The 25,284-nt window shown below is 52.5% G+C and overlaps 2 protein-coding genes and 1 pseudogene across 12 annotated transcripts in view; 1 reads left to right on the forward strand and 2 right to left on the reverse strand.

Moving 5' to 3' along the window:
* The first annotated feature begins 1,889 nt into the window (after positions 1-1,889).
* Positions 1,890-6,554, forward strand: Alkbh2 (alkB homolog 2, alpha-ketoglutarate-dependent dioxygenase). Of its 4 annotated transcripts, none has more exons than XM_006249498.5 (4): positions 1,890-2,071; positions 2,358-2,602; positions 4,742-4,940; positions 6,227-6,552. In XM_006249498.5, exons 1-4 carry the CDS (start codon positions 1,959-1,961, stop codon positions 6,531-6,533), a joined length of 864 nt encoding a protein of 287 aa, XP_006249560.1. In that variant the 5' UTR covers positions 1,890-1,958; the 3' UTR covers positions 6,534-6,552. The 4 variants fall into 4 exon arrangements, with proteins under 4 accessions (XP_006249560.1, XP_038945450.1, NP_001119745.1 ...); XM_039089522.2 differs by having other exon boundaries at positions 1,897-2,071; positions 4,858-4,940; XM_039089520.2 differs by lacking the exon at positions 1,890-2,071 and adding an exon at positions 2,081-2,235.
* Positions 6,555-6,969: 415 nt separating this feature from the next.
* Positions 6,970-25,284, reverse strand: part of Usp30 (ubiquitin specific peptidase 30) — a 53,974-nt gene continuing 35,659 nt past the window's right edge. For 2 of the 8 annotated variants that reach the window (XM_063271400.1, XM_063271399.1), the window contains exons 4-14: positions 23,899-24,002; positions 18,247-18,345; positions 16,606-16,651; positions 15,745-15,839; positions 12,308-12,367; positions 11,720-11,806; positions 10,422-10,502; positions 10,109-10,328; positions 9,343-9,463; positions 8,747-8,921; positions 6,970-8,179 (exon numbers count right to left, since the gene is read on the reverse strand). In XM_063271400.1, the coding sequence (XP_063127470.1) occupies positions 8,144-8,179; positions 8,747-8,921; positions 9,343-9,463; positions 10,109-10,328; positions 10,422-10,502; positions 11,720-11,806; positions 12,308-12,367; positions 15,745-15,839; positions 16,606-16,651; positions 18,247-18,345; positions 23,899-24,002 (1,124 nt within the window). In that variant the 3' untranslated portion in view covers positions 6,970-8,143. Of the gene's footprint in view, positions 8,922-9,342; positions 9,464-10,108; positions 10,329-10,421; positions 10,503-11,719; positions 11,807-12,307; positions 12,368-15,744; positions 15,840-16,605; positions 16,652-18,246; positions 18,346-23,898; positions 24,003-25,284 lie in introns of all 8 variants that reach the window. The other 6 variants (XM_039089523.2, XM_017598353.3, XM_063271398.1 and 3 more) reach the window with 4 other exon arrangements.
* LOC103691493 (legumain pseudogene) lies at positions 18,354-20,850 on the reverse strand (annotated as a pseudogene).

Consider the following 25,284-nt stretch of genomic DNA (forward strand, 5'->3'; position numbering starts at 1 on the left):
ACTGATGTAAGCATTGGAGGCCTCTGAGTTTGAGCCCCGAAATGTTCCACCTCCCCAGATAAACCTCCCTCCCTTCCTCCTTTTCAGTCCCCTTTGGGGATTGAACTCAGGACCTTTGTGCATGCTGGGCAACCGCTGAGCTATACGCCCCCTTGTTCTTTACCTCCCGCACTTTCCTCAGACCTACATTCCACTGTGCAGCTTTCAGTTATCTCCATCCCCTCCCACCCCCAGGTACAACAATCTTTTCTACTGAGTGTCAGAGAGAGTCCCGACTTGGAACTTTCCACCTGGAGATAGGGAAGGTCTCTGAGTCCCCCCTCTCTGCCCAACCAATTAAAGGCCACCAGAACCACCAATCATTGGGTGCCTAGTTGCTGTTGCTATAACCTGCCCTCAAAAATTGTATAAAAAGCTTATGAAAGAAAGAGAAGGGGTCGTCTCTTCTCTGGGTGCAGGACGACCCAGCACGCTGGAACAATAAACCTCTTGCTTTTGCATAGGACTTGGTTCTCTAGTCTCATGGGGGGGGGGGAGGGGGTTGTCTCCCAGTAGCTAAGGCTCACTTTGAGTCTCACAAGTGACCTTTTGCGGGTGTACATTAAACCTTGACGACTGCCCGGGAAAAACCCTCCTATTCCACTGAGCAGCAGCACACCCTGTAACCCCAGCATCTGGGAGGTGGAGGCAGGAGGATCAGGAACACAAGGCCCACCTTGGCTACATAAGTTGTTATAGGCTAGCCTGGGCTGCAGCTTCCAAATCTTAATTGCCTAGACTCCCAGCTTCTTAGCAGTTCTCCCGGCTGCTCGCCTCTCCCCAGCTGAACCTCTAAGGTCTTCACATGTTATGGTTTTTGTCCCTTACGTGGTAAGCTTCAGTGCTGGCTTGGGACTCTTCCCTGTCAGGTCCTCTGCCCCACCCTCCTACTCCCTGGCCTGTCACCCTGCTTACAACTTCCATGCCGTACAAAGTAATCTTGTTTATTACAGCGCGCTCTTTTGTTTCCAGCTCCAAAATACATTGTGGGTAAGACAGGACCTGTGCCCAGTTGGTGTGTGACAGTGTCCAGTGCTTGTAGGAGAGAGCTGCTCATCACTGAGCACCCACCGTGTGCTCCCATAGGCAGCGGTTCATAGAGACGTAACACTTTCCCGCTGGTCGAGCGCCAAAAGGCATTTCCTCAAGTGAAATAAAATCAGCATTCACAGAAAAGTTTGATCATGATTATTTATAGTGATTTTTCTTTGCCACCGGGAGCAAGAAACGACCGTCACAGGTCTTTCCATACCAGGAATGAAAGAAGAAAAAACAGGCGCAAACGTCGTATATGTTTATACATACTATATACACCTAATGGCTGTCCTTGAAGCTAGAGATTAAAAAATGGGGTTATGGGGCTGGGGATTTAGCTCAGTGGTAGAGCGCTTACCTAGGAAGCGCAAGGCCCTGGGTTCGGTCCCCAGCTCCGGAAAAAAGAACCAAAAAAAAAAAAAAAAAATGGGGTTATATTGGAGGCTGGAGAGATGGCTCAGTGGTTAAGAGGTCAAATTCCAGCAACCACATGGTGGCTCACAACCATCTGTAATGGGATCTGATGCCCTCTTCTGGTGTAAACAAAAAACAAAAAACCGCGGTTATATCTAAACGCATTGTGCTTACAAAAGGGAGTCAAACGCAAAACACATTTATTTGGAATTGTGGAGAAGAGCGAGCAGAAATAGCTGACAGCAGGCAGGGCCATTAAGTGGAGATGGTCAGACAATGCTGTGGCTTTGTCATAAGTGCAGGTTTACACACTGCCCCGACCCGGACAGGTAGCAGAGCCATCAAGGTGGAGGCAGCATCCTGCAGTGTGCAGGGAGGCCGGCAGGGGGCGCTGCGCCCGGAAGTCCCGCGCAGGCGTGAGGGGCGGGGTGAGGGCGCCTGGGGCTGCAGTGCTGCCGAGATTCGTGCGTATGTGCAGAGCCCTGGCGCGGGTCGCCGCTCCGGACCCTCCCGTGGAGCACGGCTGCGTCCCCGTGCTAGCCTACCCCGCGGGGCGCAGAACAGAGGCACCCTGTTTTTCCGGGTAACTGGGCGAGCCCCGCTCCTCTGCGCCTGCGTCGTCCCATGTGTAGCCTGAAGGTTTGGGCAGCCGTTTGTAGCCTGTGCTCCCATTCCGGAGCGATCCTGGGGATGCGCGCTCTGGATCCCTGCAGTTAGGCTCCTGGAGCCTGAGGACGCGTGGTTCGGGTCCGCTTGTGCTAGGACGACTTGAGCTAAAGAGCAGGCCTGTGGGGTTTGCAAGCTCCCCGCCTGGCTGCTGCCCGCCAGGCACCTCCTAGGAGTTTTAATGCGCTCGTTTTCCTTGGTAGGACGCGTCTGTGGCTTGCGGGAGGCGGCGGCATGGACAGATTCCTTGTGAGACCGGACCGAGGCGACATCCAAGGGGCCGCGGAGGAGCCCGCCCCTACGGGAGAAGCCTCAGGCGACATGCAGAGCCCCGGCTGGCAACACTTTCGCGCGGAAGGTCTGAACTGCGATTACACCGTCCTGTTCCGCAAGGCCGAGGCAGACCAGATTTTCCGAGAGTTGGAGCAAGAAGTGGAGTATTTTACCGGTAGGCGGAGGTCTTACGTGTGTCAGGCTCGTGAGAGGACCGAATGCGCCGTCAGTAGGAGAAGCGTGAACTCAGGCTGTGACGGATTAGGTCACGGTCTAGGCACCTCTGGTTGTTAGGTTAGGTTAGGTTTGAAATACGAACTGCCCACGAGGTCTAACGAAATTACCTGGCTCCTGGTTGGAATTACCTGGGAAGTTAAAAACAACAACAACAAAACAAAAACAAAGGCAAAACAAGCCCTCAGATCAAACCATTTTGGGTTCTTTGTGATACTGAGTCAGAATAGCTGGAGGCGCAGCTTGAGCCTCGGTGATTTTACCAGTCTTTTGGGCCAGTAGTCGCTATTACTTGTAGCACGCACACGACCCCAGGTTAGACCCCCAGCATTGCCAAAACAAAGGAGCAATCACACTCAAGTGCAGCCAAGAAGAGACGGCAAGTAGCCAGGTACCCTTGAAGGCTGTTTAGTTAACCTGAACGCCTACTGCTGCCCAGAACTCTGATGGCCATGTACCTCGGCAGTCAGTCCAGCGTCTGAGGCGTTGCAGGCGGTGCAGTGTTGCCTGGAGAACACATGTCGGGAAGCTGCGATGAGCAGGCAGGGTCGGAACCAGCGGCCATAAGCCCATCTTTCAGGAATCACAGCTGACAAAACCAACCAGCCCCGAGGACTTCACTATGCCCTGACTTAAGGCAACCAAGATGAGGCTTTAAAGCATGAAGTTAGGGTGTGGTGGTGTGTCCTTGTCATTTCAGAGCTTGGGAGGTGGAGGCAGGAGGAGTGGGAGTTCAAGGTCATCCTCAGCTAACCGAGAGTTCAAGGCCCCCTGGGCTGCGTGAGATCCTGTCTTTTAAAGACCATAATTAAATAAATGTGTGAGATGGCTCTGTGGTTACTAGTAGACTAGCTGCTGTCCCAGAGGACCCGGGTCTGGATCTGAACACCCACATGGCAGCCCACAACCCTCTGTAACTTCAGTTCCAGGTGTTCTGATACACTTTTCCAGCCTCGGAGGGAGGGCACCAGGCACAGGAGTGCACAGACATTACAAGCAGGCAAAATAAAATACTTAAATACATGAACCAAAGTTTTAAAAGGGAAGGGGAGGGTTGGGGATTTAGCTCAGTGGTAGAGTGCTTGCCTAGCAAGCGCAAGGCCCTGGGTTCGGTCCCCAGCTCCGGAAAAAAAGAAAAAGAAAAAAAATAAAAGGGAAGGGGAGAGAGATGGCCTCAGGTGCCTTCTCCTAGGCCAAGTTTGGTTTGGGACCAGGGACAAAGGGACTATTTTACATACCAAAGCAGACCTGGCCTCCAGGTTCTCCCAGCATCCCCCAGTCCCTTCCTGGCATACACTGCCCCCAACTGTGATCTTTCCAGCCCAGGGGCAAGCTGCCCTTCCCCCAGAAGCTCTTCTATGTAATCCAGACTTTTTGGTCTCAGTGCATTCGAGCGTGCCCTTTTCTAGTTCTCCTCCCCCTCCCCCATGGTGACTTCACTGGCCCCAGTCCACTGAACTTGCCCCAGTAAACCTGCATTTAGTATAATCTAATCTGGCTTGACTCGGCTTTTCACCAGCAGCAGAAGGATAACCTATCACAAATCACCCATGGTTTTGTTTTGTTTTTAACACTTTCATGCATGTATATGATGTATTTTGGTTGTTTTCATACACACCGGATTCTGTCACCCCCTCACTCCTGCAGAACCCCTTTGTCCCAAGCCCAGTCATTCTCTTGGGTTTTGTTTTTGTGGCCCACTGGTTTTAATGCTAGTGTGTCCACATGTCTCATGTGTCTGCACATAGTGTGTCTACATATCTCATGCATCTGCACAAAGTATGTCTACATATCTCATATGTCTGCACAGTGTCCCTACATGCCTCATGGGTCTGCATATAGCATGTCCACACATGTTGTCTACATGTCTTGTGTCTACACATAGTGGGTCCTTTTATGAATACTTGGGACAGTGATTTAGGGTAAGAGGTCCCCAACAGGGCGTTATACATTATGAGCAGAGGGAACAAACACCACTTCTACTTCTCCCCCTTTGAATCTGTGGCAAGTGAGTGTGCTGGACTCTGCTGTCTGCCCCCGGGCGAGGGTCAGGGACGGAACTCCCATTTTGTCTGCACAGGTGCACTGGCCAAGGTGCAGGTGTTCGGAAAGTGGCACAGTGTTCCCAGGAAGCAGGCAACCTATGGGGACGCTGGCCTCACATATACGTTTTCTGGTCTTACCCTGACACCAAAGCCGTGGATTCCGGTTCTAGAGCGCGTTCGAGACCAAGTCTGCAGGGTGACAGGACAGACCTTCAACTTTGTGCTCGTGAACAGGTAACGCATGCTTCCTCCAAGGGAAGAGTTTGGTGCTGTGCACATCTGTGACAGCCCTTCTGGAGTGGACTGGGATGGGCAGGTGGGTGTGCCGCTCTCGTAGAGAACCCAAATTCAGTTCCCAGCAGATCCAACACCTCTGCCCTCCATGAGCACCTGTACTCACATGTATGAACTCCCACGAGTGCCTCTGCTCACATACACTAACCCACATACACACGAGGAGAGCTTGAATGTAGAAGTGAGAGGTTGGCTGGGTTGAGGATGGGGCTGGACTTGGGGCTGACCTACCATACCCCTGGCTTCCACCCCTGTAGGTGCCAGTAGCACCCTCATTGTGGTTCCATTATAGCAACCAACCATCTTGACAGCAGATTCGAGCCCTGAGCTAAAGGGAAAGTCATTTCACATTAGGTGGTTAGAGGGAGGCTCCTCCAGGCTGGGACTGTTGGCCTGGTAACTAGCTAGAGAGCTGGAGTTAACCAGTGTTCAGAGTGGTGCAGAGTGGGCTCAAGGTGTCTGTGAGTGGAGTCCCTTTGTTGTCACTGGAGATGAGAGCATGGAGAGGGTGTGGAGGGAAGGGGGGAGCGTCTAGGAGGGGGTGGGGGATGGTTAGCGAACATGGGGAGGAGTGTGACAGTTATTCCATCGCCTGACTGGGAGGCGTGGTTACTTGATGTGAGGTCTGCAGGTATTAAAAGAAGCACCCCCGGGGTTGGGGATTTAGCTCAGTGGTAGAGGGCTTGCCTAGCAAGCGCAAGGCCCTGGGTTCAGTCCCCAGCTCTGAAAAAAAACACCCCATGACCAAAGCTACTGTTATAAAAGAAGCGTGTCACTGAGGCTCACTTACCGATTAGGAGGGCGAACAGACAGGCTTGCCACTGTGACTGAGAGCTTTACAGCCTAATCTGCTGGCAAGAACGAGAGAGAGACAGACAGACAGACAGACAGATAGACAGACAGACAGACAGACAGAGACAGACAGAGACAGAGACACAAGCCACAAAGACACACACACAGAGACAGGGCCTGGTGAGAGCTCTTCAAACATCAAAGCCCCACTGCAGTGACACCTACTGCACCAAGGCCACACCTCCTGATTGGTCCTAAATAGTTCCACTAGGGGGACAAGTGTGTCAACATGAGCCTGTAAGGGGCTGTTGTCATTCTTAGCAGCACACAGGGCAAGGACACTTGAGGCTGGGCTCAGTGGCCTCACAGGCTAGGAGGGTACAGGACCAGCATGCTGCTTCAGGCTGTAAGAATTGCCATTGTCCCCACTGTAGGTACAAAGACGGCTGTGACCACATTGGGGAGCACAGAGACGATGAACGAGAACTGGCCCCGGGGAGCCCCATCGCGTCCGTCTCCTTCGGTGCCTGCAGAGACATCCTCTTCCGGCACAAAGACTCTCGGGGGAAGAGGCCCCGGAGGGCAGTGGAGGTGGTCAGGCTGCAGCTGGCCCATGGAAGCCTGCTGATGATGAACCACCCCACCAACACCCACTGGTACCACAGTCTCCCCATCCGCAAGAGGGTCCTGGCTCCTCGGATCAACTTGACTTTTAGGAAAATTTTACCTACTAAGAAATAAAACATGTCTTTATTATTTTTATTGGTGTTTGTGTGGCTTGCAGCCAAAGGTACCGGATCACCTGGTGCTATAGTCACGGGTGGTCGTGGGCTGCTCAACATAGGTACTAGTTACGGAGACAAATCTGTCCATTTTTAATAACCAGTGTTGTGTGTTTTCTCTTTTTGCTTGAAGAAAGAGTCGGTGTTTGCTTTACCGCAGAGAACACAGAGGGGTATAAAAACCTCGGTACAGGGGTTGGGGATTTAGAGTGGTAGAGCGCTTGCCTAGCAAGCGCAAGGCCCTGGGTTCGGTCCCCAGCTCCAAAAAAATAAAAGAAAGAAAGAAAAAAAGAAAACCTTGGTACACCCAGGAGGCAGAGGCAGGCAATCTTCACATCTGTGGGTAGCCTGCTGTATATATGCCCTGTATAAAGGAGTAAGACACCACGCTGGTATTTCCTAACAAAACCATCTTTATTGCAATAGTACACAGCAGATACAAATGCTTTAGCAAATCCACACTCAGCAGCCTACAGCGTAAATACTAGCTTAACTTAAGTTTCTCCAGGAAGAAGATACCTACTGTGAATAACTTAAAACTAGGAACCATCATTGGTCACTATCTACTGTAATAATTTACAACATGAGGAAGGACATTAGCGCTCGCGCAGGCTGACACATCTACAGCCTGGGCTCACAGCGGCGACTGAGCAGCCTTGCACACTTTCCTCTTGGCCACCTCTCTTCTCGCTGGGGCCCACAGCCCTGCACAGTGCTCTAGGGTTACAGCCACTGACCTCTTTTGTGTTCATCTCAGCTCGAAAGCCAGGTCTGCTGTGTGGGGCTGCTGTGGTGTGGCGGTCCAGCACTGCATAGTCTCGAGTCCTCAGGATGCACAGTGAGACCTGATCTCATAGCTGACGGAGGCACATCTGGAATCTCTGCCAGCTCACCCCAGCGAAGAAAACACGGTCTAGTCTTACCTCAGTGACCTTTGGATAGGTCTGGTTCCCAATCTTAGACCAGAAGAGTCAGTTTGAGTTTGGTATCATTTTTTCTAAATTACACACTTAGCTAACACGGATTCCTCTGTGCCTGGCTGTTCATGAGGCTTGTCTGGAAAGGGAAGAGGCCCAGTGTACCTTCTGCTTACCGAGAGGTCACGAGAGAAAGAGACAGAGTGCGGCCCTGACGCCTGAAGGACGCACCTGCTACACTTCTGTCCAAACATCACACTGCTTTCTTCCGCACTGTGGGCTGAGAAAGCAAGGTCCAGAGAGACCGCGGCCCTGGGTTAGTGCCAGCTTTCAGGTGGCCCTGCCCAAGCTCTGCAAATCCTGTTGTGGGCAATAACATGAAGAGAGCAACCTTGTGTAGCCACCAGCAGTGCAGGTGACAGGCTCAGGAAGAGGCTTTCCCCTCATCCAGTGTGAGCTTGGCAAATGACCTTGATAACACAGAACTGAAGATCACAAAAGGCACACCCAAAGGTAGGTAGGTGTTCTCGAGGCTTAGGGGAGGAGACAAGGTTTTAATTAAGGAGCCCTGGCTGGCCTGGAAGTTGCAGTGATCCTCCTGCCTCAGTCTCTCTACATGCTGGGGTTCCGGTGTGAGCGAGCTGGCGCTGTCTCAGGCATCCTTGAACTGTTCTGGCCTCTGAGGAGCCTGGAAGGACAGGGCTTTCTCAGCCTCTCGCCTGTGACTCTTAGGTCATGCTTGGTCTCAGAACAACTGGAAACAAAGGCACTTTTTCTTCTCAATTGTTGCCTTTAATAATTCACTAATTCTTGTCAATAATATTTATGGGCCTCCTTATTAAAAATAAAGATCTATGGTGAAATGTCAGGGAGTCAGCCAAAGGCGGCCGTCCGAGAACACCTAGCAATGACAGCACAGAAAAGGGGGCTTCTGGGATCTGGCGGTTTTAATTGCCTGTGTCAAGGAAGAGGCTCCACAGACACAAAAGGACATCTTCCAGGTCACCCTGGCAGCGCTGTGGGACTGGCTCCCAGTGGAGCCTGCTCTCAGAATACAGAGGCTGAGGGCTCTGGAGGGCTGGCTTGCACGTGTACACGTGGCATGCCTTTGCTTTTATCCTGGACGTGTGGACCTCGCCGAGGGCCCTGGCTCTGGGCTGGCCTGTCACTCCTCTGACCTGTACTCTCGCCCCTGCTGCTGCACCCTGGACAGAACTCGCTCATAGAACAGCAGGTAGGCACTAGAGGACAGGACCTCCTGCAGGCTGGCCTTTCGGACAGTGTCATCGGAAATCCACAGCCACTGGTTGCTGGTTGAGAGAGGGTTCTTGGCAGAAGGTGGTGACCGTCTGTAGGTGACAAAGTGTCCAGAGTGCATGTCTCCATGGTGGACGACAACTGCCATCAAGCGGAAGAGGTACATGGAGGAGCTGAGAGGCAGGAAAAATACAGATTATGACAGACCCAGGATTTGCAGGCACAGGGAAAGCTTACAGAGCCCCATGTGTTACACCACAGGAGGTGAGTGTGAGTGTGCACAAGCACACCTAACTGGTAACTACAGCTCTACACTTGAAGGACATGCACTGAGTGAACACACTTCCGACAGGGATGGCTACGGTCTATGCTCACTGCCTTGCTGGAGTCCCAGGAAACACTTCTCTGCAAACTTTACACATGCACACACTCGCAGATTTCATACACTCCTGTGATTTTTACTAAGAATCATTTCTGTCTTGGTAATAAACAGTGTCATTCTACCTCAATGAAAGAGGGAATTACCCCACAGTTCCGTGTTTCCGACACTGAGAACTGCAGAGCCATGGGCAGAACTCCTCGGCCCCTCCTCACCTGTAGTCAGGAGCCACTGGTAGAGGGAAAGCCATCGGAGAAGGCAGGGCTGGCAACAAAGACGGGGAGCAGGCGCCATTCATAAAAAACTGTGTCTTGGGGGCCGCTGGCTGACTCAGACCTGTAGGGAAACGTTAGAGACGGCAGCTCGTCTGGGCACACACTTCCCTCTGGCTTCTGTTTAGCTGCAGACAGGGTCATAGCATGCAGTCCCACCCGGCTCTGAGGTGATGCATGAGCTCAAAGCAAGATGGCAGCCCCACAGCATCTCCCTGCATAGTCCCCCACCCACACGCTCCCTGTGCCTTTCCATCCATGATGGCTTTCCTTTTATGTATGTTTCCACGTTAGAGATGAACAGGTAGTACTGCATGCCTGCCTACTAGAGCGCCTGTGGAGCCCAGCAGACAACTCTGTGCAGTCCGTCCTCTCCTTCCACCTTTACATGGGCGCCACGGGTCCAGCTGAGGTTGCATTTATGTACACGACAACCCGATGCCTGCGGTACTAACACTACATGCTCATTACTGTGCAATTTAGTTCTCTAGGAAACGCTGGCTGGGACGTGGCTCAGAGCTCAGGAGAACACTTTCCTAGTAGAAGTGAGATGCTTAGATCTGGCCCTAGCCTGATAAAAATGAAAAGGAAGCCCTTGCCCTCCACCCCCAATCCTGCTATTGGGAAGTTAACCAACCATGCATGGCTAGAGTGCATGTGGAAAGAGCCAGGGGAGGGACACCACCTCCTCTCTGCAGTCCCCACACACCTGGCTTCGGGGCCGCCTGTGTGTCCTGTACTCCCAGGGCAGACCCTGGGCTCTCAGTGGCTTTGGGGCCATGCTGGCTGGGTTTATGTCCCAGGAGGCGGTACTTGTAGAAGTCCATCATCAGGAACTCGTTAAATTGCACGTGCTCATGCCGCTTCAAGGGCGTGCCTTGGCTGGACCAGCTGAGCCGCTGCAGGTGGATGCAGAGGCACTGTGGCAGCTGCAGGCAGAGGGGAGGGAAGTGCTCAGGTGGGGCAGGGCAGACAGAGTGCACAGCCCCAGTATGGTGGACTACAAGCACAGGAGGACCCACCTTTCCTAGCTTTAACTGTTTAACGAAAGTGGTCCTCTGGTGCTCCACCTTTTCCCCGTTCTGGGTCCCTTTTGCTTCAATCTGCAATAAAGAGACAGCGTGTCTGCAGGAGCCCAGGAGTGAGCTCAGCCCTCAGCTGAAGTCCGTTCTCACAGATTCCTCCTCATCAGGAAGTCCCAGGAACCATGGAGGGAAGACAGGAAACGCAACACTGAAATGTGAACTTTCTGAGTGCTCAGCAGCTCTGTGGAGAGAGGGCTAGATACGTGGCTCAGCAGCGAGAACACTTGCGGCGTTTGCAGAGGACCCAGGTCTGGTTCCCAGCACCCACATGGCTTATACCAGCAATAACTCCAATTCCAGGAGAGCCAATTCCTTCTTCTGACCTCCCTGACACCAGGCACGCACATGGGGCGTGTGCACACACATACACACGCAAGGCACTCACAAAGCCAATAAACCCCCAAGTCAGTTCTATGCGGATCCCCTAGGCCCGCCTCTCCCTCTCAATTCGGTGTGATTCCTCTGGAGTCTCACTCGAATAGCCTCTGGGGACAATTATAGATGTCTTGGACCTCCCTGCTCGAGAGAGCCTCAGTATCTGGGGTCCTTGGAATTCACCAGGCAGTTTCTGCTGATAGTAGGACTGGGACAATGAGTGGATTTCAGCACCTATGGCCCTGCCTGAAGACCCTCGGGTGGAGCAGCAGTCAGACCTGCACGTGGACAGCAGAGGGCGTCTGTGAGCAGCATCGCTCCTATCCTGCTCAGTAACTCGCCAAGGTTCCACTTCCTCCAAACCACAGCTTCCCCCTCAGGAATGTGCAGGGAAGCTCCCAGGTCTGGAAAAGTCACAAGGATGTGCGAGGCTCAGGAAGGTCCCTGGAACTTCCTGACTCAGGAGCCACTACCCGCACTCACAGTTATTTAAACCAGCAATAGAGGCGACCCTTCAATGGAGCTGCCTGCAGGTTGAGCAGGTTTTGTTGTTTTTGTTTGTTTTTGGTTTTTTTGTGTGTTTGTGATGCACCTGTGGTATGGATGCACCCCAGCAGCCCTAAATGTCTATATTTCTTCTAGATTCAGAAGGAAGTCAGGGCCGGGTGAAAAGGTGGACACAAGGCAAATGGGACAGAAGTACAGACAGGGGAATGGGAGCTCCACCCATGTCCAGAGTTTAAGGTGTTCCTATAAATACTGTGGGCAAATCAAACCTCGTGTGGGAACAAAATCACAGGTAGCTGCTCTGCAAACCAAGGCAGGGGAGGGCAGTGCCTGGTGTCAGGAGGACTGCATACCTTTGTACAGTTGTCACACACAACGTCTCGCACCGACTCGGATGAGATGAAGTGGTGAAGGCAGTGGTCCAGTGTCAGTGGGTGCCCCTAGAGCAGGAGCAGGCAGTTAGAACAGCTCAGAAGAGCTGCACTGGGGCAGACGGCCTCCCAGGGTTGTGTCTACAGTGTTCAGGCTTCAGGTACACATGGGCGCAGTCAGTCCCTGCTACACTGCTGACAGGCTCAGCGGGGTGGGGTAGTGGGAACCGGGCACCACACAGGCTCAGCGGGGTGGGGTAGCGGGAACCGGGCACCACACAGGCTCAGGAGAGGAGCAGAGCTGAGATGTACACCTGCACACAGAGCTACAATCTTAGAGTTTAAGATTTGTGCACAACACACAAGTGTCCAAATGTCAATGTGTCTTTGGTGAGATAAATGGTTACCTTCTCTCTCCTACAACTAGGCCCTTAGATCAGAGCTCAATGGCTTAGCTGGTCACACATCTCAATGACAATTAGTACTGAGCCATATAAAGGTTACCCAAGGCCCCTTTGGACTGAAAGGTGTCCAGAACAGATTCAAATAAGCCACAAGATCAGTACGTACCCAAGTAGCAGCTGGAATACTGAGGGAAAGGCTATCAAAGGTGTCAAACCGAACAGGGCTCTGAAAGAAATATTGCAGAAAATCAAAAGAGAGCTCAGCATCAACAGATGGGGCGGAGTGAGGTTCGCAGTCAGACGGTAACGCAGAGGAACACAGTGCACAGCGGCATTGAACAGCAGCAGGAAATCACCCTAGAGTATGTACCCGGTCCAGGAGCTTGGGAATTTTTTTCAATATCCTAAGGAACTGGTACCAACTACCAGGATTTCCATCAGATCCACTGATGGCCCCAAACCAGGAGCAGCTGAAGCCTGGGAGTCATCACACAGTTGTGGGCGTCCAAGAAGTGAAACTGCATTAAAAAACAGAAGCGCAGTGGAGTGTGTGAGCGTCTGCACGGGTGGCCTTGCTGTGTCTGGAAAGGAACACTGTGTAACACGGGGGACAACTCTAAGCAGTACCACTGTGGGAACACCCGTCACATGTTTCCTAGATTAAAAAAAAAAGAAGACACAGTGGCCATCAGCTCCTTACCCAGCCTTGCGCTGCTGGCCTTGCCAGAGACAGGGAGAGAAGACATAGAAGGCAGAGAACTCCCATGTACACGTTAGCCACTGTGAAGCCTCCACGAGAGGCTCAGGACAGTGCTGGCCCTGCATTCACAAGGGCACACCCTGGGTTTAGTCCCCACAGTGTGAAAAGTAAAGTGAGAAATAAATTTTGTAAAATCTCAAGATGTAAAACGGAGCAACAACTAACCACAATCCCATGTACAGGAGACAGCGGGAAATACAACATTTCCAATTCTCCCTGCAACAGCTTCAAAATACAAAGAAACGCAAGGGGAGAGCAGAGCAGAGGCGAGTGGCCAGGACATAGCAGGGACTATCATATATGAACCTTACTTCTCACAAAGGGTAACGTGTTAGCCACAGGTGATGTCAATCAACACAAGGCAGCGGAGAACGCTATACAACACGGTGCCTAAGAGCAAGAGAAGCCTCTGCAAACCACAGGCCTGGTGGGTAAGATCCAAATACACAAAACACATAAATCAGCAGCACGCACGCCCCCAAAAGACCAACACCTGTGACACTCATACCTGGAAGGGCTCCCGAGGCAGGAGGAGCAGTTCGGAGGTTAGCCTGGGCTACATGATACCCTGCTCCAAAAACAACCAAAAAGGAAAAGAAGGAAGGGAAGGAGACAGATATGAAAAGAGAGAGGTACGGAGGGAGGAAAGGAAACAGGCAGGGAGAGACAGAGGAACTGAAGGCAGACAAGCAGATCAGCAAAGGACTCAAAAAACCATTATTCCAAGAAGCCCAGCCAGGGGCAGACGGGCGTTACAAAGGACAAAAAGGTGTCTGCAGGACGGCTCAGTGGTCAGGGCTTACCTTGTAAGCATAAGGGACCTGAGTTTGATCCCCAGAACCTACATTAAAAAAAAAAAAAAAAAAAAAAAAGCCAGGCATGGTAACACACACACACACACACACACGCATGTGCATGCACACATACAACACTAGAAGCCTGAAGGTGGAGACAGGCACAGATGAACCTGAGGCCCCTAGCGCTCACTGCCTGGCAGCTTAGCCAACTTAGTAAATTCCAGATCACTAAGAGACCACATCTCAAGAAACAAGTGGCGCTCAAGGTTTACATTTGTCCCCCATGACCATGCCATGGACAAAGACAAGATATGCTGGCAAAGGCTGGAGAAAAGCAACTCTGCTTCGTTGTGCTAGGAACTGGGCAGCCACCGTGGAAATCAGAATGGAGACTCTTCAAAAACTTACAACTAGAATTGTCTGGTCACCTGCAGTCCCAGACCTTGGGACGCTGAAGGCAGAAGGATTGAGTATCTGGACAGCCTGGACTACAACAGTGATAGTCTGTTTGAGCCAACCAACCAACCAACAGAGTCAGCACAGGCTCGATTCAATCCTCTTTCGGGTGTGAGGGAAGAGTAGACAAGCTCAGCCCTGCACAGACGCTGTGGCTCCATGCGCACAGCAGCGCTTGCACAAAACCCAAGGCACAGAAGCAAGCTCAGCACTCACCACAGGAAAGGGAAGGAAATGTGTGCACGATGGACACTCGAGCAGGCAGCACTGTGCATTCTGACCACACAGATGAGCCTGGGGCACGCCCTAAACAATAACTCCCTCGTGACCTCGCTTAAGGACACAGACTGGTGACTTTCGAGGTGGAAGGCAGGATGGGGAGGTACCCTCAGGGATCTGGCGGCCAGCATGGTGACTGCCTTAAACAAAGCACACTTGAAACTCACTGAAGGGCGCTTGACGAGTTGTCAACATTCACACACTAAGGGAACCTGAGTTGTCACCACTTACACACTAAGGGAACCTGACAAGTGTTGTCACCACTCGCACACAAGAGCCAGAAGATGCCTGGCCTGACCGTGGTAGTCACTGGAGTACATCTCAAACCACCACTCCATACTCTGCACGTCTCTGTGAAGTTTGCTTGTTAGTTATTCCCAGTGAAGCAGGCAAAATCCTGCAGTGAGGGTTGAACTATACAACGGCAGGGAAGGCGAGAGTCAGGAGTCAGACAGGACAGCACTCGAGGCCTTGGGCACCCATGTGGAACGGTGTGGCTGCTCTGGAGAATTATGGGGAAGCTCCTCAAAAGATTGAATCAGAGGGTTGGGGATTTAGCTCAGTGGTAGAGCTCTTGCCTAGCAAGTGCAAGGCCCTGGGTTCAGTCCTCAGCTCCGGAAAAAAACAAACAAACAAACAAAAAAACAAAAAGATTGAATCAGGGTACCTACATGTGGCAGCTGCCAGTTCCTAGGCATATTCATTCATTCATTCATTCATTCATTCATTCATTCACTCACTCACTCACTCACTCACTCACTCAAGAACACATCCCCACAAAAACCCCAGGGTGGAGACAACGTAAACGCCCCTCAACTGGCAGTGAACAAGGACACTTGTCAGGGCCATGGGACACAGCAGTGCCAGGTCCTAAAGAGCAGGAGGTGCTGGTGCACGCACCCCAAAAGCGAAGGCCCAACCGTCCTGACCCTGTAACCCAGCAGGTAGAAACTGGACGAGTGATCGTGCGGTGTTCAGGAGAGAATGCTCATGTGTGCGGTGTGTCAAAATGTCCTAAAACTGCCTAAAAGTTGTAACATCTCTGCGCTGTTTGGAGATTTTTCCACAGAAAATGTTAGAACACTCAAATGCGAAGCCAAGTTCCTCCTACACCTCAAATCTGCTGTGCCCACCACGAGCAGACAGACACACAGACCTAGGACCTGAAATCTGGCATCTGACAGCAGCTATGCTGCCCCCAGCACCGTCCCTCCCTCCCCACCCAGAGGCCAGCCTGCACTCCAGGCCCCTTCCTGCATCCTGACGGAAGCAGTCCCCTGGGAGTGGCAGGACAGGAGGGCAGCCGCTTACCTGGTGCTCACAGTGCTTGCACACCATGTTACTGCTGAGCCTCCCATGGAAGGGGTGCTGAGACTTCCAGGGATTGGTCGTGGGGTGAGGGGACCCTAGAATGCAAAGCACCTTTGACACACCCTGTCACCCAGGCCCACCCCACCCCACCCTCCTGCACACAACAGAGCAGATGCTTCTCCTCTAGGAAAATGTTCCTAACAAGCGGCGAGGGCCTTCCTTGGGCAGACCGGGTGCTATGTAAGGTGCAGACGCTTGCCCACTGTTAGAGAGGGCAGCAAGAGGCACAGGCTCCAGAAAGTGAGGGGAGCTGGGGAAACACCCTAAATACGTGAGTTCTGGAGAACGGGGCTGCTCCTTGCTTAGCACGGGGCTGGTGGACAACATGCTCATGGGAAACGCTTTCTCTACAGGCAGGCAGCCCTGAGTGATGTCCTGAGCCTGCTTATTAGTCATGTGACCAGGAAACTCACTTCATCTCTCCCAATGTCTCTTTCTGAGACACAGAAATATCATCTTATGCTATAGTCCAGGCTGACCTGGAACTATGTAGCCTAGGTTAGCCTTAAAGACACAGCAAATCCTCCTGCCTCAGCCCCTCAATTGTTGGGCCCACACTTGGTCTGTAACCGTAATTGGTAGAAATGGGTAAGTGCCCCCAGAGGCTGTGCTGACTTCAAATCTTGAGAAAATACAGATTTCTCAAGAGAGCTATGGCCCTCTGAAGCATGGAGGTCCAGCACAGCCGCAGCGGGACACAGCCGGCAGAGGCGGGTGCAGAGCCGTCCTATCTGAAAGGCACACTTTTTGCTTTCATTCACTTCCTTAAATGCACATTTTATCAATGGAAAGCAACCCTACCTCTCGTGTGGCAGGTGACTTGTCTGGGAGCCATTTCTGACTGCTGCTGTAGGGAAAAGAGAGTGAGATTGAAAACCTGACGGCAGCCCTTTAACCACCCTCACCACCCGGGAATCTCACAAGCTCCTGGGCCAGCAGCACTGTCAAAGCCAACATTTCCCACAGCCCAGCATTCCGAAGCGGCGCTCACCCGCCTCCTGGCTGGCTTCTGCTGAGTTCCTTTATGGAGGTCACAAAACCACATTTCCTCGCTTTGGGGTACTTCCTCCCCTATTGCCAGACAACGCTTATCACTGCCCTAATATTATGCTGTCCCAGGAGATGAGTATTCACTCAGAGAACCAGGCCGACTCCCCTCCTCAAAGACAACCCAGGCTGCAGCAGCGAATCCTCTTAAAGAGGCTGCTGCTTCCAGCAATCACGACAGCAGGAGTGCGTAGCTTAGGCTCTGCCAGCCACGGCCTCCTGGTTACTGGGTCTTACGCTAATCTAGGCCCTACAAAGACTGTGTGTCCGATAGTGACACAGGCTGCGTGCCCTATCCTTACTGAGTGTGCACACACACACACTGACACAGACTGTGTGCCACACTTATGAGTGTGCACATACTGACAGACTGTGTCCTACACTTATGAGTGTGCACACACTGACAGACTGTGTCCTACACTTATGAGTGTGCACATACTGACAGACTGTGTCCTACACTTATGAGTGTGCACACACTGACACAGACTGTGTCCTACACTTATGAGTGTGCACATACTGACACAGGCTGCGTGCCCTATCCTTACTGAGTGTGCACACACTGACACAGACTGTGTGCCCTACACTTACTGAGCACACACACACACTGACACAGATTGTGTGTCCTACACTTACTGAGCACACACACACACACTGACACAGACTGTGTGCCCTACACTTACTGAGCACACACACACACTGACACAGACTGTGTGTCCTACACTTACTGAGCACACACACACACTGACACAGGCTGTGTGCCTTACACTTACTGAGCACACACACACACTGACACAGACTGTGTGACCTACACTTACTGAGCACACACACACACTGACACAGACTGTGTGTCCTATAGTTAGTGTGCACACACTGACACAGACTGTGTCCTACACTTATGAGTGTGCACATACTGACACAGGCTGCGTGCCCTATCCTTACTGAGTGTGCACACACACTGACACAGACTGTGTGTCCTATAGTTAGTGTGCACACACTGACACAGACTGTGTCCTACACTTATGAGTGTGCACACACTGACACAGACTGTGTCCTACACTTATGAGTGTGCACACACTGACACAGGCTGCGTGCCCTATCCTTACTGAGTGTGCACACACACTGACACAGACTGTGTGTCCTATAGTTAGTGTGCACACACTGACACAGACTGTGTTCTACACTTATGAGTGTGCACACACTGACACAGACTGTGTCCTACACTTATGAGTGTGCACACACTGACACAGACTGTGTGCCCTACACTTACTGAGCACACACACACACTGACACAGACTGTGTGCCCTACACTTACTGAGCACACACACTCACTGACACAGGCCACATGCTCTATCCTTACTGATTGTGCACAGACTGACAGACACACTGAGGCGTTACCTCCAGGGAGTGCACATCAAACAAGTGGGTGACCCGAGGCTGGCGGTCCCGCTCGTCCTCCAGGGATGAGGTGATGACATGGAACAGTTCGTGAGCATCCTGTCAAAGGACAAAGCTTCCTGAAGACAGGTTCCCGAGGCAGGGCCAGGGTCAGAAGCCCGGCCATGGGCAGCAGACAGACCAACCCTTACAGGGCAGTCTGCTCTCTGTTTCCCGTGAGTCCCAATAACTGAAGGAGACCAGCCCCCAACTCCAGCAGGGGCTGGCTTTGAAAAACAGGCAGGATGACCGCAGCACAAAATCAAATGCCTTGACCTTCTTGGGCGTACAGCAGTAGCACTGAGAATATCCAGCCCCTTGTGTGACCATCAACCCCTGGCTGAGACCCAGGCCCACTGCGCAGTAACCGTCCACCCGGCTCCTGCTCCTCCATCCTCCCTTCTGCCCCTGGTAACCCGACAGCTCCTGTGAAGGAAAGCAGTCACGGCTGGTTTGCTCCTGAGGCGCTGCACACAGTGGAACAAGCATTCCCCTGAGCTCACCCACAGCGCAGCAGCTGAGGGTACCCCACACACTTCCTTCTAAGGGCTGGCTGGATTGCACTATCAAAAAATTTTGTTTGTGGGGCTGGAGAGATGGCTGGGTGGATAAGAGCACTGCTGCTCTTGCAGAGGACCTGGGTTTGGTTCCCAGCACCCACATGGTGGCTCACAACTGCTGTAACCCCAGCTTCACAGGATCCAAGGCTCTTTTGTGGTCCCTGTGGACACCAGGCCCAGCACAGGCGGTGGACATCAGGCAAAACACCAAACACATAAAAGAAAAATAAATCTTAAAAAACAAAACCATCTGTTATTTGGCTGAAGGTGCAGCTTAGTGGGTGGGCAGGTGAAGCCCTGGGAAGTCTGCCCCATCTCTTCACCCACTGGCGGGGCCCACAGTGCTCTGCCTGCCTGCTGGCTTCTGGGGTGCTTTAAATGTGCTTGACCCATGGGAAGAGCAGAGGTGTGGCCAACTGGAGGAGTAGTGTTCTTATTACAGGAAGTGTGTCACAGCCTTCTGGTGGCAGGCTGTGCTCTCTCCGACAGAAGTCTCCCAGCAGTATCCCCAAATCCTGCCAGCGAGGAGGGAATCTTGTGCACGGACTTCAGTGTTGTGCCTGGCACTCAGAAGCCTCTGGATCTTCTGATGAAACGATGGGATCGCCTCAAGTCATGGCGGGACGGCCAGGAGCACCTCTGGGCTGAGGGCAGAAAGCTGGGGAACTCGGTCTGTGCTTCATGCCCTGAAACCATAATTTTCATGGTGGGATAGGTTAGTTCCCCACTGCATGATGTGGCGGGTGCTGCTGTGGGGCTTGACCCGGTGGCACTGCTTAGGAAGGGTCTCTTTAGATCCTCCATGTTGGAGTCTCCCATCCATTGATGTTAGGCCAGTCACCCGGGTATATGCTCCTGTCCTCGCCATAACAGCAGGCCTAAGATGACTCTTTTTGGCCGCAGTAGTTGTATAAACACTGACTTCATTCGGGTGGTTCATCATGGAGCCAGACCACATACTCCCAACATACAACCCCATCTTGTGGTACGTTCTGTGTTCATGCATGTAGCCAAGAGTCTTGTTCAGATCCTTGGCATGAAGACCATCTCTAGGAAACTCCAGGGTTCCAGTGGCTCCTTGGTCAGTCAACAAGAACACACAACTCTAGGGACCATGTCTCAGGACTTTTCCAGACCCTTTTCCTTTCATCGCTTCTGCGTTGCCTCTCACCACACTGAGGAAATTCTCTGAGTTCTATCCTCTCCAGTGTAACCCTTCAAGACTCCCTTGTCTGCAGCTGTGCTGTTGGGCTGGTTGATCACAATCCTGAAGTGGGACTTTCTTCAGAATTGGCAATGTCGTCATATGCCAGCACTATAGTCTGCTTGTCAGGAATCCTGTTTTGGTGTTTGATCTAGTAGTCATGGCATGCATCTGCCTGGTGCTGGCTAATTATACCAGACGTTGGAACAAGCCATAAGTTGAAGTTGCTTTGGATATCCCACTCCTGATACCAATTTCTGTCTTAGTTAGGGTTTCATTGCTGTGAAGAGACACCATGACCAAGATAACTCTTATAAAAGAAAACATTCAATTGGAGCTGGCTTACAGCTTTAGAGGGTTGGTCCATTACCATCACAGGAAGCATGGCAGTGTTCAGGCAGACATGGTGCTGAATAGCCAAGAGCTCTACATCTTGATCCAAAGGCAGCAACAGGAAACTTTTCCTTCTGCAGTGGGTGGATCATGAGCACTAGGAAACCTCAAAATTTACCTTCGCAGTGACAATACTCCCTCTAACAAGGCCACACCTCCCTCTAACAAAACCACACCTCCTCTAACAAGGCCACACCTCCTAATAGTGCCACTTCCCATCAGCCAAGTATGTTCAAAGCACCATAGCTTCTGTGAGGGACTCTAAGCATGTGAATGTACGAAGTCCTGCTTGACTCTGCTTGCAATTCTTGGACTGCATTCACCAGTGTCACTGCTGAGATCCATGGTAGGATGTGCCTCTAAGTACCAACTGGAGAGACCTCCTCCCCAAAGCTGCAGCTGCTCCATGGCTCCTTCTCTCTCTCTCTCAGGCCGGGCAGTGCAGCCTTTGATCCCATCCTGGATCTCACCATGTGGGCACCAGAGCGATTTTTAAACTGGTAAAAGCAGATCCCAGACTGGAGAGATGGCTCAGTGGTTAAGAGCACTGGCTGCTCTTCCAGAGGTCCTGAGTTCAATTCCCAGCAATACATGGTGGCTCACAACCATCTGTAATGGAGATCAGACGCCCTTTTCTGGTGTGTCTGAAGACAGCTACAGTATATTCAAATTAAATCTTTTTTAAAAAGGGAGCAGATCCTGTATTTGAGCTTAGCTTCAGTCCATGGTAATCAGATCTGTCAGTTTTCTCTGTGGCTATCCAGTGCTGGTGAGAAAAGCCAGGCCATGTGCATGCCAGACAAGCCCTGGACACACGGCTAACCCAGCTTCTGAGCTTCTGCAAGGTCCACAGCCAGCCTCTGACCCCACCGCACCTGTGCACAAGTCTTTCCTTCTAGAGCAGAATGGGGACTCCACGTTCCCAAGATTCCCAGGCTTGCCCCCCTCCTCCCCAAGGCTCCAGCTCCTAAACAATCCCGAGCTCCAAACCTCTTCAGTCCCTGCCTAGGCCAGACTTGAGCTATGCCATTCTGGGCTGGGTCCCTGCAGCAGCCCCAGCCCCTGCCCCTTTCCTTAGCTGCCAATCATGATGACAATACTTCTCTTCTTTGCTGGCTAGAATCATCTAAGAGGAGGAAACCTTAATTGAGAAAATGTCTCCAGAAGATCCTGTAGGGCATCTTCTTAATTAGTGATTGATGTTAGAGAGCCCAGCCCATTGTGGGTAGAGCCACCCCTGGGCTGGTGGTCCTGGGTTCTGTAAGAAAGCAGGCTGAGCATGCCATGGGGAACAAGCCAGCAAGCAGCACCCTCCATGGTCTCTGCATCAGCTCCTGCCTCCAGGTTCCACCCCGTGTGAGTGTGAGTTCCTGTCCTGACCTCCCTCAGCGACAGATTTGTGATGTGGAAGTGTGAGAATTAACCCTTCCCTCCCAGCTTGCCTTTGGCCATGGTGTTTGACTAGGTTCAAGCAGAGGTCACAGCAAACCAGGGCACTATTTCATAATCTTTACGTTTCAATTTAGTGTACCCTGCAGTACTGGGGTGGGACCCTTGGGCATGTGCGCTAGCATCTGACTGAGGGGCATCCCAGGCGTCTCCGTACTGTTCATGTGGAAACTGCATCTCATGAAGATGTGCATGCATCTCGCAGCACGGGCTGACTCTGAGCTCCACACAGCCCCATAGCTCCCATAGGCACCCTGTTGGGCTGCCCGTGCTTGCCCAGAGGCAGGTGTGGGCGATCACCGTTAGCCAACGGTACACACACAGCTTAGCCCTGTCAGGTAGAACAGCCGAGAGCCGGTCTGCGAGCTCCCTGGGCTGTGAGGAAGGTGGAGGTTGGGTGCTATGGGTGCCCTGGTACTGTTGTATTGTGAGGTTAACTCTGTTTCCTCAAGAGGGGCTGCCCCCAGGAGGAGATCTCTTACTCAGGTGATCTCACGGAAACTTCTCCCACTCTGACCCGTCAAATAAAGGCAGAGGAGGAGAAAAGTGGGACTGGAGGTCTCAGAGAGAGGAGAGGAGGTAGAAGGGAGATGGAGCAGAACCTCATGGCCTAGAGACGATACAAGTAGCAAGGACTCTCATAGCTGGGAACAGAATAGTGTAGTGTTAGAGCTGCCCGACCTAGGCATATAGCTTATAAATATAATAACTGGTTGTGTGATTTTTATACTGGCTTATTGGGGTAAAAAATTACCGCAAGAGCCAAGTGTGCGCTTCAGTGCTGCCAACACGGCAGGCGACGGGGAAGTCACTGCTCCTGAGTCTGTGCTCCCATCCTCACCCTTACTCCTTACTGGCTGTCATGGGGGTGCAACCAGCTAACAATCATGAGTGACTGAACCCAGTGCATCTCCTACAGCTCCTGGTTTAGACAGAGTGGACTGCCCGCCAGTGTGAGCTGGCTCTGACCGACTAGATGAGGAGATGGTGGGAAGGCCGAGAGCAGACACTGCCTGCTGAAGAGCAAGAGAACCACACAGATGCTGCCTCCTCTCCCCCAGCCCCCGTGGCTGCACCACTGCTGGCCCACACACTGCTGTGCACTGATCATCTGGGAAATGGTCCCAAGGGTCACTTGGCATAAGTTGTCCTTTGACAGAAGGGTGGGACTTAGAAAAAGTAACCGTGACCTTGGAGCCAGTCTCTGCTGAGACACAGGAAAGAGCAGAGTCAGAACAGTAGCCGGGGGTCATTTCCAGTTGGATGGAGACACATCCTAGCTCACAAGTGCAGCCAGCGAGTAAACCTTCAGAGACAGGCATCACCCACTTCATGTTGGAAACGCGCCACAGGGCTTCAGATCAGCAAGGAACAAGGAACAAATCCGTGTGTAGTCTCAGAAGGGCTGCCTCCCTGCCCCAGTTCAGTGTTGGGATGGTGGCAGGATACACAGAGGCTTGGCAGTGCAGCTGGGGAGGATGTGTGGGAGCTGGGGACCTGGAGCACCTCACCCCAGGCCTAGGTCTGCTGTCCTGGTCTCCGAGTGGCTCAGGGCAACAGTGGCCAGGACCAGGAGGGTGGCAGGGCAGAGGGTTTGGAATGAAGGTGTGAGGGACACCACCTGGAGGTCTGGGGACAGTTTAACCACTTCTGAAGATGGATCTTTCAAGGCAACTGTGAGGCCTGAAAGAGGGTCTCACACAAACCTGGTTCTCTCAGGACCTGAGTGCAGTCAGTGCAAAGCCAGAAGCTTTTCCCTTTGGCCACCGATTAATGCCCAGTGCCAGCGTCCACCCACCAAGTGTTGTGTCCTCTTTATCAGGACAGCAGTGAGACACTGGCCCTCAGCTCCACCAGGAGTTCTAACAGGGAGAAGACATGCCTAGCATAGTCAAGGTCCTGGGCTTGATCCCTGCAGCACGTGCACACAGCCCTGCACACTGTGCCCACACCACTTGTCCCTAGGTTAAAGGTGGCACCAGCTCAGCCTGCTGTTGGGGTGCTCACCTGCTCCTCAAAGGACGAGATCTGCCACCGGTACATTCTCAGGACGTCCAGCAGGCAGCTGGCGTCCAAGACCTCTTCCTCAGTGACTTCTTGGCAGGACAGAGCTGGGTACAAGAGAGAAAGACAACTCAGTCAGAGCATAAGAAAGGGCCGCATGTGGGTAGGGGACAGCACACGACACTGCAGCTCCCTCGCACTCTTGGGGCCTCACACACTGCGGAGTCTGCATGCCATGTTTGTTGGATGAATCTCAGATGTCGGAAAGCTACGATTACCATCTGATAAAGAGGACGTTGTAAGTCAGTTGAGTATGGTCTGAACCGATAATTCTCAAGGCTGAAAAGCACTCACCACAGGGTGACTCCCGCCCAGCATGCCCCGCCTCTCCTGGGGCTCCACATGGCTTCCTAGCCTTCACTCCTGCCTGTGTGCATAGTGCACGGGCCATAGCCCAGCTACTGAGGATGCTGGGCTTCAAAGCTTTCCTGACTCCAGGAATGTGGGACCAATCCTGGCAACAGCACAAGATGCCTTCCCAAATAACAATGGATAACAAATTATAAAAAGATAAAGGTGGGTCCACTAAGGATTCACGGGTCTATGTACACCAATGGTCAGGCCCTTTTCCCTGAGGGCAGTGCTGTCCCAACCACTCCGCTCTGTGGCTGAAGCGCAGAAGCGGCCACAGGCTGAGCTGGGTGCTGAGAAGCGTCACTAGCAGGACAGGCAGCCCCGCCCGACCCACAGTGCTCGTCATGAGGCCTGGAGCTCAGAGTCCAGCACCAGCATCAGGTGGCTCTGCTGCCGTCTCATGGCCTCCAAGGAGATGCACACAAACACATAAACACACTAAGATGGGTGTGGGGCTGCACAGCTTTAATCCCAGCACTCAGGAGGCAGAGGCAGGAGGGTCCCTTTGAGTCTGAGGCCAGCCTGGGCTACAGAGTGAACTCCAGGACAGCCAAGGCTACATGGTGAGACTTGTCTCAAACAGACAGACAAACAAACCAACCAACCAGGGAACAGGCCACAGACTGTAACTGCCATTCAGACCACAGTGCAGGAGCCCAATGCTGCTCAAGTAGGAAATAAAGGAGGGTCAGCCCTCTCAGGGTCGGCTTCAGCAATCCACACATAACACAGGCCAGGCCCTTCCTGCCCCTGGTCTGCAGTCGAAGCATGTGAGAGTCCCCACATTAAGGCTCTGACCCAGAGGTGGGAACACTGCCCACCTCCTTCCCCCACTGCAGCTCCACCTGAGCTGTCTGACATGACCGGAACTGTGGGCAGGGAGGAGCTACCTCAGCAGCCTGTGGTGAACATGTTGGCCTCAAACACCACCAGCAGTCTGGCACGGTCACTCACAGCTTCCCAACCTGCCACCAA

Source organism: Rattus norvegicus, chromosome 12 (assembly GCF_036323735.1).
Source record: "Rattus norvegicus strain BN/NHsdMcwi chromosome 12, GRCr8, whole genome shotgun sequence".
Taxonomy (NCBI): domain Eukaryota; kingdom Metazoa; phylum Chordata; class Mammalia; order Rodentia; family Muridae; genus Rattus; species Rattus norvegicus.